At 44.2% G+C, this 16,607-nt stretch overlaps 1 protein-coding gene across 2 annotated transcripts in view; it reads right to left on the reverse strand.

Annotated features, from left to right (window-relative positions):
- The window catches only part of LOC118398168 (tenascin-X-like), a 30,959-nt gene extending 21,334 nt beyond the window's left edge, over positions 1–9,625 (reverse strand). The window contains exons 1-5 of one of the 2 annotated variants that reach the window (XM_052470424.1): positions 5,417–9,625; positions 2,082–2,723; positions 1,306–1,587; positions 685–1,212; positions 224–339 (exon numbers count right to left, since the gene is read on the reverse strand). In XM_052470424.1, the coding sequence (XP_052326384.1) occupies positions 224–339; positions 685–1,212; positions 1,306–1,587; positions 2,082–2,475 (1,320 nt within the window). In that variant the 5' untranslated portion in view covers positions 2,476–2,723; positions 5,417–9,625. Of the gene's footprint in view, positions 1–223; positions 340–684; positions 1,588–2,081; positions 2,724–5,416 lie in introns of both variants that reach the window. The other variant, XM_035793240.2, reaches the window with a different exon arrangement.
- Between the last annotated feature and the right edge of the window lie 6,982 nt (positions 9,626–16,607).

Below are 16,607 nucleotides of genomic sequence, written 5' to 3' on the forward strand. Positions count from 1 at the left end.
CAGTCTGTACTTTAACCTCAATAGTCATTGTATCATTTCAAATCCAAAGTGCTTGAGAACAGAGCCAAAACCAACAAAACATATGTCACTGCCCCAATAATGTACATCTGTTGTCTAACAGTTGTTTCTCAATTTCAGTTTACTTTGTGCTTTCGTTAGGACCCCGATTCACAACTCACAACCTCTTAAGAAATTGTGAGTAGGGTGTGTCGGGTGTCGTTACCTGGCTGGCGAAGGTGACGTGGTAGGTGTCATACTGGACTGGAGGTGGTGTCCAGTAGAGGGTAACAGAGGATTCAGTGATGTCCTTGGTGTTGAGCTGGGACACACCAGACATGGCTAGAGACAGGGGAGGGGTTTTGTGCTTAATTCCAGTCATTCGAGCCAGCAATGCCATACAATGTTTCCTTGCATTAGCTAAAGGGATTTACCCTTTTACCCAGCGTCTCAAGCTGCAACACATGGTAGTGGTCCATACACTGTAAGTCCATACGGTACTTGAAAGCATAGCATGGCAAATATAACAGTATGTGGAACTGGATAGAAGGGAATACTATATTCCACACACTATGATATATTAACACTGCCCTGTGGCTAATACAGTACGCACTCCTTTTCACTGGACAATATAAAAGGCTATTGCAGCCTTGAGAGAGTTTTATAGAGAATATTTGGATGACTCACCGGTGCCACAGTCAGCTCCAGTGAACCCATCTTCACACTGGCTGCAGTCCGGGGGGGCGAAACCACGGCGACACACACACCTCCCCTTCACGCAGCGCCCTTTGTTGCTGCAGTTATTGGGACAGCCCTTAGCGGCGCAGTCCTGTCCGCTGAAGCCCACTTCACACACGCACTTCCCGTTCACGCACCTTCCCTTGTTGCTGCAGTTATTGGGACATGCTTTGGCGGAACAGTCCGGCCCCGTAAAGCCGCTATCGCAGACACATTGGCCGTTCACACACTTTCCACGGTTGCTGCAGTTGCCAGGGCAGGACTTGGTGGAGCAGTCTGGGCCTGTAAAACTGCTATCACACACACACTTACCGTTCACACATTTCCCCCCGTTTTTGCAGTTTCCAGGACATGCCTTGGTGGAGCAGTCTGGCCCTGTGAAACCTGGGTCGCACACACACTGCCCGTTCACACATCGCCCCTTGTTGTTACAGTTTCCAGGACAGGACTCTGAAGAGCAGTCTGGCCCCGTGAAACCTGAGTCGCACACACACTGCCCGTTCACACATCGCCCCTTGTTGTTACAATTTCCAGGACAGGACTCTGAAGAGCAGTCTGGCCCCGTGAAACCTGAGTCGCACACACACTGCCCATTCACACATCGCCCCTTGTTGTTACAATTTCCAGGACAGGACTCAGAAGAGCAGTCTGGCCCTGTGAAACCTGGGTCGCACACACACTGGCCGTTCACACACTTCCCCTTGTCATTGCAGTTGCCGGGGCAGTCAGACAAACTGCAGTCGGGCCCACTGAACCCTGGGAAGCAGACACACTTGCCGTCTTCACAGCGTCCCTGGTCACTGCACTCATTAGGACACTCGTCTCCCTCCGGCTTGATGGAGCACTCTGCACCTAGAGAGGTGGTTCGGACAGACGCAGAGTAAAGCGGTAAGACACTACAGCGTATTGATATTTTGAACTGATTAGTGGATACACTATTGGTGCTGCCGCTGAAAGTGTCCCGCATTGAGAGGAGGGTGGAGAGCTAGATAAGGAGGATTGTCTGAGATCACATTGGGCAGCAAGTTAGAGCTGGACCTTGTCCTATACTTGCTTTGATTGGTTGAGCCTGTTAGCAGAGTCCTCATTACTCAGGTTAGTTAGATCATATGAGCATGGAGGTAGTCTGCCAGTTCAAAATGTGATCATTATTGAGGCAAGTGGTTGATAGTTTGTTATATTCACGTGAGAGCTGTGTGTGTGTGCAACCTGCGTATGTGTGTGTGCTCAAATGAGAAAAAGTTGGGTGATTCAGTGAGATGGGAGGAGCTATGAGGTGATGCCGTGTGATGGTCAAAACCAGACCCAGTTGATCAGTGAGTCACCTGGCAGCAGTACTACTGTACCTTTACTCTGCTGGGACGTGCAGCAGCCCCCCTCTGGGCCTCCACACTTCTCCCTCAATGATGACACCTCCTTCTCCAGCCTCTCCAGACGGTCTCGCAGAGCAGCAAACTCGGCCTCACACCCGCCTGCGCACGACCCCGGAACCAGTCGGATCCGATGGGTAAGGACTAGAGCAGAACCAGGCTCAAGGTCCAGTTCCTTGCCCTGGGTCTGACTGGAGTCCCCCTGAACACACGCCTCAGAGATCACTACTTTGATTGGCTGCCCACCACCCTCTGGCTTTGTGTCCCTGGGTGCCCTTTGACCCCCAGGCTGCAGGCCCTGGGAAGCTGATGGGGTCAGGAGGGCAGGGCAGGTGAGGAGCAGGATGAGGAAGGATGGGACAAGAGGCATTTTTGGCTGGAAGCTGCCTTCAGGTGGAGGGGAAGGGCAATTGTCTTTGTTGGTTGATGAGAAACTGAGAGTAGATCACTTCAAAAAATGACAGTTTTCAAGGAAAGGCCGGGGCAGACGCATGAACTCTCTGCTATGGCGGTGCCTACAGGTCAAGGGGTTTTCTTATCAAGAGGTTGTCTTATTCATGGGAATCTGTAGAACCGTTGCCTCAAAGTGGAGGATATTCAAAGACTCAAAGAATTTCCCTAGGAAACAAGACAGTTAAGAATAAACATTCCCCTGAATTTATGTAAGAACAACAACTTTCACCGTGGCTATAATGAGCTGGAATGTAATTGTAGTTGTTTATGGCCCTGTCAAAACATGTTTGTCTTGAAGACTAATTCAATATACTCTGCGACCAGCGTTCCTATTTTCCTACAGCAACGTGGTTGTGGCACGTGTCGAACCACGGACCGGTTCTGAACAGTTTGCCATTCACTAACAGCCCATTATAAGGATGGGATTCATCCCAAGGCCCAGTTGGTGTGGGTTAGGCTTGTGTTTGGACAATGTACAGCCATGCAGGATAATGTGGTTTACCGGTGGGACCCAATAAGGTCACTATCCTCATTCCAGTAGGGGGTTTGGATGCAATGGTCTGAACTGGAACCAGAGTCTCAATCCGTGCCACGTAGGCCAGAGACAGTGTACCCACAATCCCTCCCTCTCTCACCTGACTGAACCCTAACCAGCCTATCCTCAGTCCTCTCAGCAATGGCAATTTTCATACCTTCTGTGTATCACAATAAGGAAAGCCATGGCTGCCCTATCGCCAGCCTAATGCCTCGACCTACTGTATGTCCAGTAACCTTTACTATGTATTATGTTCAATTCCCCAGAATTGATAAGCACAAAAGTGGATCCTGTTCAAATGATCTATGTGCACAAACAGTACAGCCCAAGTTACATTCCTCTCAATGCATAAACCAGGCCCTGCCTTTCTCAACCTGGGAATGCAGGACCATTCAAGTGCAGCATAACGTCATAGCACCTAGAGAGTTGAGCGAGGGATAAAGATAAATATATAGAGACAAAAAAATGAAGGGGGTGAAATGGTAGTAAAGGAGAATAGGAAACAAAGTAGCAGCGGGAAACGACAACAGGTTATTCCATTTTCGGCAGCCTGCAAAAACCTCATAAATCGAGGCCCTCGGAGGGCAAGTATCTTGTCAGCATGAGGAGACTCGCAGACACTCATCACTCAGGGATAGATTCACTCAGTCCCTCAGAGCTACACTGCCTCCAATCCCACGAGGCTATGAATCTCAGGGTTTACAATCGTATAATATCTTTGGCACGGGAATACCAAAACTTCACAACAGCCTTACTCACGGTCACAACATATGGCTAACATCACAGAAGGAGGGAGGAAGGAAGGTAGGAAGAAGAGGATTAGGCAGAGGAAAAAACACTGAAGTGCACCTAGGTTCTACGGTGAGGGTTGCTACTGCGCTAGTTGATTAAACTCAACTCCATGGTGAAGGAAGTTCTGATGAACTCCACCAACAGAGTTGAGCAGAGACCAGGCTTTGTGGAATTCAGCTCCGACTACATCGGCCCAAGGTCAATACTTCAAAACATTTCATTTATGAAACGCTTACCTTGTGTCTATGTTTGTCCTCTGTAGTTTTGTGCCTTTCTTTGTTTGCTGAAATCCATACTTTTTCAATAAACGTTCATCAAATACAACCACAGACTGTTTGCTTGTTTCTGTTTATCAAAGATGGCAACTCAGCGCAAATGCCAAGATCTCCAAATACCCATTGTCAAAATCAAATCACACAATCTAGGCCTAAATCATCTGAGGTTAAATTGGCACATGCACATTCACACTGAGTTGCCATCTTCGAGAAACAGAAAGGAGCAAACAGTCTGTGGTTGTATTTGATGAACGTTTATTGGAAAAGTATGGATTTCAGAAAACAAAGAAAGGCACAAAACTACAGAGGACAAACGTAGGTACAAGGTAAGCATTTCATCATTTTCAGAATTTGACGGTGGCGAATCGATGTAGCCGGAGCTGAATTCCATAATGCCTCGTCACTGCTCAACTCCATTGGTGGAGTTCATCAGAAATGTCCTTCACTATGGAGTTGAGTTTAGTCAGCTACTACTACGATCTCTCTGAGTGATAGGTATAATGGTGATTTTAACAGTGAAGCTGCTGTTTCCAACTCTCTGGGATTTCCATCCTGGTCTGAAACTCGGTAGTAGACTCAAAATCCTGACATCAGCCAACAGTTTCCTTATTAATACCTGTCACAGCTGGTAATAACACTATAGTCACAAAATAAAGCAATATATTTTATAGGACTTCTGTCTGCAGAAATCTGTGTCAAATGCACTGTCAAGTGTTTTCCAGTTGCTTTGCGTCCTTTTTGGGATTTTGCACCATCTTCCCACAACCCACCTCCCTCCCCTCTCTAGCTCTCTCACATTAAAGCACACTCATACACACATTAAAATGTACAATGAAATATATATTTTTAAATGCCTGTCAATACACCAGGGTATTGTATTGGTTTTGGATTGTATAATGGATGGGGATTGCATTATTTTGTATATTGGTACTAGTCCCGCACAATCTTCCATTGATGTCTCCATAGAAACTGTGAAATTCAGTACATATATATAAAATGTTTACAGGCCAAGGTCATTTGGATTCTATCCTACCTATAACATATTTACAACCATTATTCAGTACTTACACGAATATGCATCGCTTACAACTGTACAAATGTACATATAGGATGATCAGATAATAATGTACTCTGCTCTACTTTTTATTAATATAACTCATTATTTATTGATTTATTCTTATTGATAGGCATTTATTGTCAATATTAATTTTAGAATTAAAGAACTGGCAATGAAAATACAAATGCATAAGGCTTACCTGGCTAGACTGTACCCCTCTCCCTGACCAATGTCTGTCAGTCAGTCCAAAGCTCCCTCTCCCTGCTCTTGGAAACCTCTGATTTGACTGACCAAGAGAAAGGGAGGGGGGATAGGAGAGTGGGAGAGAGAAGGAAAGAGAGAGAGAGAGAGAGAGAGAGAGAGAGAGAGAGGAGGAGAGCAAGTAACATTTTCTCATACTTCAAGAATTTTCCCTCTCTCTCTCTCACTTCTCTCTCTTTCTCTCTTCTACCTCTTTTTCTCTGATGTAATTCTATGTGCTTTACGGGTCCCTTTTGGGCGGTGGATTTCGGTGGAAAACATCTGAATTGTTTGATGTTTTGAACGACTGGGACCGATCCTCAATATCTTTTGAACTCATCTTTGTCCTCTCCTTAGACGCTTTATGAGATGTTAGTGAGACGTTCCTCATTATCTTCCCTTTGTCCTTTTTTTGACAGTTGACAAAATATACAGTTACATATCAGTCATATTTGTTTTTTCAGACACCATATTTGCATGTAGGGCTTGTGAGTGCATATTTTTCTCAGACTTTTGCAATATGCATCGTCGCTGTATTCTCTGTACCCTGTATGGCCGTAATAAAAACAGTAACAGTAATATATTACATTTGTGCTGTGGATGAAATGCGGTTTTAGGCTTTTGGGGTATTGAGGGATTCTGGGAAGTGAAAATATGGAATTGTCTGATATCTGTTGTGAGAAAAGGGGAAGCCATCTCTAACTTGATGTATTTTATAGATGCATTGTTAAATGTATGAAAAGCTCATGGGAAAGTCAAGTCAGATGGCATTTACAGATAGCACCATGAAGCGTCTATCTACCAACCCATAGCACATCCCTAACTTCCTTCTGTTATAAGCACTCTCGTCTTACAAAAGTATCTCACCCTAGCTGGGCTAGTATCCAGCCCTACCCTCGCATAGTAGACTACCCTCTTTTCCAACTCCGAAACCATTGAAACGCATCTTTAGTCCCACAATAGGCCTTACCGCCGCACTCACTTCTGTCATCATGAAGTGCTTTGAGAGGCAAGTTAAGGATCAGATCCACTCTACCTTACCTGGCAAACTAGACCCACTTCAATTTGCTTACCGCCCCAATAGATCTACAGATGATGCAATTGCACTGCACACTGCCCTATCCCAAGAGGAATACCTATGTAATAATGCTGTTCATTGACTATAGGTCAGTGTTCAATGCCATAGTACCCACCAAGCTCATCATTAATCTCAGGGCCCTGGGTCGGAACCCCGCCCTGTGCAACTGGGTCCTGGACTTCCTGACGGGCTGCCCCCAGGTGGTGAAGGTAGGAAACAACACCTCCACTTCGCTAATCATCAACACAGGGGCCCCACAAGGGTGCGTGCTCAGCCCCCTCCTGTACTCCCTGTTCATGGCCACGCACGTCTCCAACTCAATCATCAAGTTCGCAGATGACACAACAGTGATAGGCCTGATTACCAACAATGATGAGACAGCCTACAGGGAGGAGGTGAGGGCCATGGTGGAGTGGTGCCAGGAAAATAACCCTCCCTCAACGTCAACAAAACAAAGGAGCTGATCGTGGACTTCAGGAAACAGCAGAGGGAGCACCCCCCTATCCACATCGATGGGACCACAATGGAGAAGGCGGAAAGCTTCAAGTTCCTCAGCGTACACATCACTGACGATCTGAAATTATCCGCCCACACAGACAGTGTGGTGAAGAAGGCGCAACAGGCTGAAGGAATTCGGTTTGGCCCCTAAGACCCTCACAAACTTTTACAGATGCAAAATTGAGAGCATCCTGTTAGACTGTATGGCCTGGTATGGTAACTGCCCTGCCCACAACCGCAGGGCTCTCCAGAGGGTGGCGTGGTCTGCCCAACGCATCACCGGGGTCACACTGCCTGCTTTCAAGGACACCTACAGCACCCGAAGTCACAGGAAGGACATCAACCACCCGAGCCACTACCTGTTCACCCCGCAATCATCCAGAAGGCGAGGTCAGTACTCTTTAATAAATGGAACACTAGTCACTTTAATAATGCCACTTTAAGAATGTTTACATATCTCGCATTACTCATCTCATATGTATATACTGTATACAGTAAACTACACTATCTATTGCATCTTCGCCGCTCTGTTACTGCTCATCCATATATTTATATTATTCTTATCCCATTCCTTTACTCGATTGTGTGTATTAGGTTTTGTTAGATATTAGTTTTTGTTGTAGATACTGCTGAACTGTCGGATCTAGAAGCATAAGCATAAGCATTTCGCTACACTCACAATAACATCTGCAACCATGTGTATGTGACCAATACCATTTGATTTGATTTGAGTACAGGTGTATCAAAGCTGGGACAGAGAGACTGAAAAACAGCTTCTATCTCAAGGCCATCAGACTGTTAAATAGTAATCACAAGCTGGCTACCATACGGATACTCAACCCAGCACCTTAGAGGCTGCTGCCCTATATACATAGACATGGAATCTGGGCACTTTAATAATGGAACACTAGTCACTTTAATAATGTTTACATACTACTTTACTCATCTCATATGTATATACTGTATTCTATTCTACTATATTTTAGTCAATGCTACTCCAACAATGCTTGTCCTAATATTTATATATTTCTTAATTCCATTCTTATACTTTTATATTTATGTTTTTATTGTGAATTGTTAGATGCTACTGCGCTGTTGGAGAGAGGAACAGAAGCATTTCACTACACCCACAATAACATCTGCTAAATATGTGTATGTGACCAATCAAATTCAATTTGACAATAGTGCAACTCTTCATCCATCCATTCATCATTGTCCTCCATACTTTCCCACCTGCAGTATCGTCCACATTCTCACCCCAAAGTAGCTTCTAGTTTTTAGAGATGCCGTTTTTCTCACTTGTTGTTACCACTCCCATGTGATAAATGTTCCCTTGCTATCTGAGTAGCCTACAATTGAAGATCTCCATTGGCAAGCTATTCTGTTGTGGTTAAAACCATCTACCAGGGTAGGGGTCATTCCTTTTTAACATTTTTGAATTGTAGCAATCAATTGAATTGAATTAGAAATGTATTTGGGTGTTTGTCTCTTTCCCATCCTTCCTCCTCCTGCTCCCCGCCTGGCCCACCCTCCCCGCCTCGCCTGACCCATCAAGTTCACAGAGACTGAAGACTGGGGTCGAAGGGCACCCTGGGACACAAAACCAGAGAGGAAGAGGCAAAGCAAGAGGGTTTACTCCACCCAAAATCTGCTCATGAAAACAAGTGGAGTTCAATGAGAGCTTAGAATGTGGTCAACGAAAAAATGTAATTGCTCATTTGCTATATGAGGCTTATTTGAACAAATATAAGTTTTGTAATGGTTAGGTTGTTATGAATGCACTGATATAAGTGGAAGCATATGGCATTTCTGATACTTAGAAAAAAACAACTTTATATCGGAGATGTGACTGTTGTTCACACGCGTATCTGCCCTCTCATTGGCTAGAATAGTCCCACCTGATCTGACCTCCTCCCGCCTGCCTTCCATCTTTGAGGACATGTATTTCCATTGTTAGAGCGGTCACTCGTCTATATAATCAATCATCTTTGACAACACCAGAGGGTGCCAGGCAGCCAATCAAAGTGGTTATGTCAGAGGTGTGTTCCAGTGGAACCCGTGGTGTTTCACCTCAATTTATGGTTGAGTTTAGGATGGAATGGACATTTAATTTAAATGTAATTTAATTTGGGCGTCCCACTCAGGTACAGAAGTCTAATTTGAGTCAATTGATATACTTTATGCAAGTATAGAACAGCTGATAGAAAAGCTCAACTTTGCAGGTGACATTTCTGTTTAATGATGAAAACAGCTCAATAGATGAGGCAAGAGATGAGGAATGAAGTGCTGATAGTGAGTTGACAATGTTTGGGAAAACAACAACAACTCGTTGCCAGCGTGTTAGCATGTGACAAAAGCAAGAGCTACTGTAGCACAGCTAAATTGTGTTCGTTGTGACCTGTTCAACATTTCCTTAACAAAACACGTTTCTCAATTTGTCATCTATTCACCTTGTTCCATCATTTAGAAAAGAAAGTAGGCATAAACATATCTTCCCCTCAATATCATCATACAGTCTTTTTGTTGTTATCCTAATCATCAATATTATCCAATACCACCACTCATGATCATTATCAACATGATCATCCTCTGACAGTCATCCTTCACTTTCTAATTGGTCTCTGATGAATGACACCCATGTTTCTCATTTTCCATCTGGATACATTATACAGTATCATTCATGGGCTGCGTTTAACACAAACAGCCCAATTCTGATATTTTTTTCCCACTAATTGGTCGTTTGACCAATCGCATCAGATCTTTTCACATTTTCAGAGCTGATCTGATTGGTCAAAATGTATTACTGAAAAATGTGTATAAAAAAAAAATCTAAACTGGACTGCCTGTCTAAACGTAGCCATGGTGGTCAGACCTTTCTTGCGTCTACATGGTCAGGCCTCTTCATCTTTCATCTGCTTTTCAATTGTTTCACTTCAGATCCCTTACCTCACATAATTCACCATCCTCTGTCATTTGAAGACCTTTTCAAATGCACAGGCATCAGGCTGATCGAAGGCACGCAGTGCCCTTTGTTCAAAAGCTTATAACAGGCATACTGTGTCAAGTGTACCAGAAGAGTTACAGATGTTCCTTTGATATTCATGTCAGTTTTCTGGAGTCACCATGGCAACCCATTCACCAGCCATGTTTGTACATCGATAATGGGGACAAAGAGTGACAAGTAGTCACAAAAACACAATTTACATGGCACTAAGTCTATTTTGGTTCATAGTGTGCATATTCATTCCATTGGATCAAACTCAGTATGTGTCGAATTGGCACCTTTTAGTCCATGGATTATAAGTACTGAAGATGTTTACAGGCCACTGCATATTTGGCGTGGGATAGAAGTTTGAGTCGTTTTAGGCCTAGTGATACAGGCTTAGGGGCAATTAAGTTTATTATTGAGCTCAAACGGATGGTTGGTCCTCAACACTTCTTTATGGTCACTATCAATGACAAAACTGGATCTGTTAAATGTGTGAAAAAAGGAAACACGTGGCTTTTTAAAAACCACCCATGCAGTCTTTCTAATGGCATTTTTAAATCATCACTGTATGTGTAATAAATCAATATATGTTTGCTGTGATCTAGTGTGCTCTCCTACTCTCGCCATTTTGCCCACTCCTATTCAAAACTAGTTTGTATTTTCTAATCGTTTGAAAACTTTTTATCTTAATATGCATTTTGATGACATATCTATTTCACTTCTGAATGTATGGTATTGTTTACTAGGTGTTGACCAATGAATCTTGACTATTAACTATTCTGTAACCATTCCCTCTTCAATCAGGTTTGATTGGAAAATGCTTTGTTGAAAAAAATACTATCTTTGTTCTCCCTGACGAAGGCCATGCGGCCGAAACGCATTGGAGTATTAAAATCTGTTCCATTGAACATGCCATACAAATAAAGGCATTTTAATGAATTATAATAAAGAGAGCCTTGGTCCTCCTTTCTTTTAACAAAGAGCACCTTCTATCTACAAAGACCCACTATTGCAACCTTGGAGCATTTCCCTTCCTTCTTTTTTGTAAATCAATGTATCAAATCAAATTGTATTTGTCACATGCACCGAATACAACAGGAGTAGTAGACCTTACAGTGAAATGCTTACTTACAAGCCCTTAACCAACAATGCGGTTTTAAGAAAAATACCTAAAAAATAAAGAAGAAATCAAGTAACAACTAATTAAAGAGCAGCAGTAAAATAACAATAGCGAGTCTATATACAGGGGGTATCGGTACAGAGTCGATGTGCGGGGGGCACCGGTTAGTCGAGGTAATTGAGGTAATATATACATGTGGGTAGAGTTATGAAAGTGACTATGCATAGATATTAAACAGAGAGTAGCAGCAGCGTAAAAGAGGGGTCTGGGTAGCGATTTGATTAAATGTTCAGGAGTCTTATGGCTTGGGGGTAGAAGCTGTTTAGAAGCCTCTTGGACCTAGACTTGGCACTCCGGTACCGCTTGCTGTGCGGTAGCAGAGGGAATAGTTTGCTAAGTCTTCAACAATTTTTCCTCTGACACCGCCTGGTATAGAGGTCCTGGATGACAGAAAGCTTGGCCCCAGTGATGTACTTGGTCGTACGCACTACCCTCTGTAGTGCCTTGCAGTCGGAGGCCGAGCAGTTGCCATACCAGGCAGTGATGCAACCAGGATGCTCTCAATGGTGCAGTTGTAGAACCTTTTGAGGATCTGAGGACCCATGCCAAATCTTTTCAGTCTCCTGATGGGGAATAGGTTTTGTCGTGCCCTCTTCATGACTGTCTTGGTGTCCTTGGACCATGTTAGTTTTTTGGTGATGTGAACACCATAGAACTTGAAGCTCTCAACCTGCTCCATTACAGCCGCGTCGATGAGAATGGGGGCGTGCTCGGTCCTCCTTTTCCTGTAGTCCACAATCATCTCCTTTGTCTTGATCACGTTGAGGAAGAGGTTGTTGTCCTGGCACCACACGGCCAGATCTCTGACCTCTTCCCTATATGCTGTCTTGTTGTTGGTGATCAGGCCTACCACTGTTATGTCATCGGCACAGGTGTTCCTTTTGGACGTACTTCCAAATTCTCTCAAATGAAGTTGGAGAATTATGATAGAGAAATTGACATTAAATTCTTTGACAACAGCTCCGGTGGACATTCCTGCAGTCAACATGCCAATTGCAATCGCTCCCTCAAAACTTGTTTATTCAATGAAAATAACTCCAAAATATATATTTTGTCATTTATTTCCCTGAGCTTCCTTTGGCCCTTCAAATGCTCAGTCTGATCATGTGGACATTAGGACACAAATTTGAAGATATTTACAAACACAGCCCTGATTGGTTGTTAGGATGGTCTAGAGCCCACTCCCTTACTGAGATGAACAGTCATTGGTCTATTATAATCACATCACATTGTGATATCATGATGTGGGAATTATCATAATTTTCTCATTTTCAAAGTGTCATTTCAACCTCATAGTGTGGAATTATCATTAATCACATAGTGTGGAATCACATTTTATAACTGCACCTTTAATTGTATCATGAATTTTCTTCTCAATGATTTGACCTACAAATGGCCAGCTGTGTGGCTGAGTGAAGGGACACAGGGATACATTCTGGTTCAGCTCAACTCTACTTCTAACGGAAGTATACTGAACAAAAATATAAACACAACATGTAAAGTGTTGGTCCCATGTTTCATGAGCTGAAAGAAAATATTCCAGAAAGGTTCCCATGTGCAAAAAAAAGCTTACTTCTCTCAAATGTTTTGCACAAACGTGTTTACATCTCTGTTCGTGAGCATTTCTCCTTTGCCAAATGAATCCATCCACCTGACAGGTTTGGCATATCAAGAAGCTGATTAAACAGCAAATCTTTGAAACTGTTGCATGTTGCGTTGCATATTTTTGTTCAGTGTAGTTTCCTCAACAGACTACCGTCACAAGCTGAAATCGTCCAGTTCAAGAGCCAGGGATCAGAGGAAGGAAGGAGAGGTGCTCCTGATGTTTTCCAGCAATGCACAGAGATCCGCTCAGTGCTGCTCATAGTCAAAACAGGTCAGCTAATACACCACTAATGCACAGATGTAGTCCTCTTAAGTATTTTCAGCAGCCAAACGTATTTTTCTTTTCTTTTTCACCCTCACTACCAGTCTGTTTCCTGTATTTTCAAAACATGTTTCCCTCCAGGCTATTTCCCCAGGGTCCTGTTAATGGCAAAAACCAAACCCTGCATGTTTTTACTTCGTCACAGAGAAGCAAAATTTAGGAGATGGGGGTGGGGGGGGGGGGGGTCTGTTACGCTCGTTTCATGTTCAGCTGTCCTGGCCAGCTTTTGATGAATGTACCGTATGTGTGAGCACCATTGGCGAGGGCTATCAATCAAGTGAAACGATTCGAACACATTGTAAACAGCCCCTCTGTTTAGACTCGAAGGGTTGGACCGTAAGACAAGGCGGCCGTGGTGCATGTAAAGAGGGACTTAGGTTACTCACACTAATCGGGTGCATATCTTTTGAAGTTTTCAGCATGGCTTGTTGTGGGCAATGTGTCATTGAATGTTTTTGCTGTGGTTGACCACAGGGTGTGTCAATCGACTGCAGGTAAGGCACTGAAGACAGTATGCTCAGGAGGTTTGAGAAATCCTGAATCTCTGTGTCCTGGCTGGCCTGTATGAATGTGTCCTGGCTGGCCTGTATGAATGTGTCCTGGCTGGCCTGTATGAATGTGTCTGGCTGGCCTGTATGAATGTGTCTGGCTGGCCTGTATGAATGTGTCTGGCTGGCCTGTATGAATGTGTCCTGGCTGGCCTGTATGAATGTGTCCTGGCTGGCCTGTATGAATGTGTCTGGCTGGCCTGTATGAATGTGTCTGGCTGGCCTGTATGAATGTGTCCTGGCTGGCCTGTATGAATGTGTCTGGCTGGCCTGTATGAATGTGTCCTGGCTGGCCTGTATGAATGTGTCCTGGCTGGCCTGTTTGAATGTGTCCTGGCTGGCCTGTATGAATGTGTCTGGCTGGCCTGTATGAATGTGTCTGGCTGGCCTGTATGAATGTGTCCTGGCTGGCCTGTATGAATGTGTCCTGGCTGGCCTGTATGAATGTGTCCTGGCTGGCCTGTATGAATGTGTCTGGCTGGCCTGTATGAATGTGTCTGGCTGGCCTGTATGAATGTGTCCTGGCTGGCCTGTATGAATGTGTCCTGGCTGGCCTGTATGAATGTGTCTGGCTGGCCTGTATGAATGTGTCTGGCTGGCCTGTATGAATGTGTCTGGCTGGCCTGTATGAATGTGTCTGGCTGGCCTGTATGAATGTGTCTGGCTGGCCTGTATGAATGTGTCTGGCTGGCCTGTATGAATGTGTCCTGGCTGGCCTGTATGAATGTGTCCTGGCTGGCCTGTATGAATGTGTCTGGCTGGCCTGTATGAATGTGTCTGGCTGGCCTGTATGAATGTGTCTGGCTGGCCTGTATGAATGTGTCTGGCTGGCCTGTATGAATGTGTCCTGGCTGGCCTGTATGAATGTGTCCTGGCTGGCCTGTATGAATGTGTCTGGCTGAGCTGTATGGATGTGTTCTGGCTGGCCTGTATGAATGTGTCCTGGCTGGCCTGTATGAATGTGTCTGGCTGGCCTGTATGAATGTGTCCTGGCTGGCCTGTATGAATGTGTCCTGGCTGGCCTGTATGAATGTGTCTGGCTGGCCTGTATGAATGTGTCTGGCTGGCCTGCATGAATGTGTCCTGGCTGGCCTGTATGAATGTGTCCTGGCTGGCCTGTATGAATGTGTCTGGCTGGCCTGTATGAATGTGTCCTGGCTGGCCTGTATGAATGTGTCTGGCTGGCCTGTATGAATGTGTCCTGGCTGGCCTGTATGAATGTGTCTGGCTGGCCTGTATGAATGTGTCTGGCTGAGCTGTACAGAGCATCCTGTTGGTTTATCAGTGGTTGTCCGTCAACCTCTGCGTTCATGTCTATCACATCAATGACATCTGCATCTAGCATTTGTGCTCTTTATTCATAGTATTTTTTTTTTTACATATTATTTTTATTTCACCTTTATTTAACCAGGTAGGCTAGTTGAGAACAAGTTCTCATTTGCAACTGCGACCTGGCCAAGATAAAGCAAAGCAGTGTGACACAGACAACAACACAGAGTTACACATGGAGGAGTAAACAATAAACAAGTCAATGACAGTAGAAAAAAGAAAGTATTATATACAGTGTGTGCAAAAGGCATGAGGAGGTAGGCTATAAAGAGGCCAGAGGAGCGAATGATTACAATTTAGCAGATTAACACTGGAGTGATAAATGAGCAGATGATGATGTGCAAGTAGAGATACTGGTGTGCAAAAGAGCAGAAAAGTAAATCAAATAAAAACAGTATGGGGATGAGGTAGGTAGATTGGCTGGGCTATTTACAGATGGACTATGTGTAGCTGCAGCGCTCGGTTAGCTGCTCAGATAGTTGATGTTTAAAGTTGGTTGAGGGAAATAAAAGTCTCCAACTTCAACGACCGTATTACTCCAAATAATCAGAGCATCTGTAATGGAACAGTTTCACAATTGGACCATGTGCTACGCATCCTTCCATTGCATTTTACAGTGAGTCTACCATGGACGGTGAACGGTTAGAGATTTAGAAATGAACGTCATGAAAAACATGGTCTTTTTTTGACATTAGCACAGATAAACTTACTGATCCTAGATCAGTCTCACTTCCATTCATCAGAATAGAGCTTGTGGCCTGAAAGCTTGTGGCCTAGTGTAACTGAAAGGCGACTCTGTGGCTGACTCTGAGTGGGGCGGCAGTCCTAGACGTCTTGGGGGTGTCATAGATGTGCCTCTGTGACGTTGTTCACCTATGGCAGTGAGTCTCAGGCCACATGAAACTGCCACTTCCACCCGTCCCGCAAAAACCACATCACAGAGCCTCCAGGTCAATGGTAAATTAAGCTCACTCTGTTTTTACAGTTTTCCATGCTAATACATACAGGAGGAGCATGATTCCATTAGCATGATGCCCCATCAATGATTGGCAGGCACATTAACGCCATACATATTTATGCAATGGGCATTGGGCCACACATACTGTACAGTCGTGGCCAAAAGTTTTGAGAATTACATAAATTGTCACAAAGTTTGCTGCTTCAGTGTCTTTAGATATGTACTATGTTATTTACTATGTACTATGGAATACTGAAGTATATACAAGTATTTCATAAGTGTCAACGGCTTTTATTGACAATTACATGAAGTTGATGCAAAGAGTCAATATTTGCAGTGTTGACCCTTCTTTTTCAAGACCTCTGCAATCCACCCTGGCATGCTGTCAATTCACTTCTGGGCTACATGGCAGCCCATTCTTGCATAATCAATACTTGGAGTTTGTCAGAATTTGTGGGTTTTTGTTTGTCCACCCGCCTCTTGAGGATTGACCTCAAGTTCTCAATGGGATTAAGGTCTGGGGAGTTTCCTGGCCATGTACCCAAATATCGATGTTTTGTTCCCCGAGCCACTTAGTTATCAGTTTTGCCCTATGGCAAGGTGCTCCATCATGCTGGAAAAGCCATTGTTCATCACCAAACTC

This window comes from Oncorhynchus keta, chromosome 19 (assembly GCF_023373465.1).
Source record: "Oncorhynchus keta strain PuntledgeMale-10-30-2019 chromosome 19, Oket_V2, whole genome shotgun sequence".
NCBI lineage: Eukaryota > Metazoa > Chordata > Actinopteri > Salmoniformes > Salmonidae > Oncorhynchus > Oncorhynchus keta.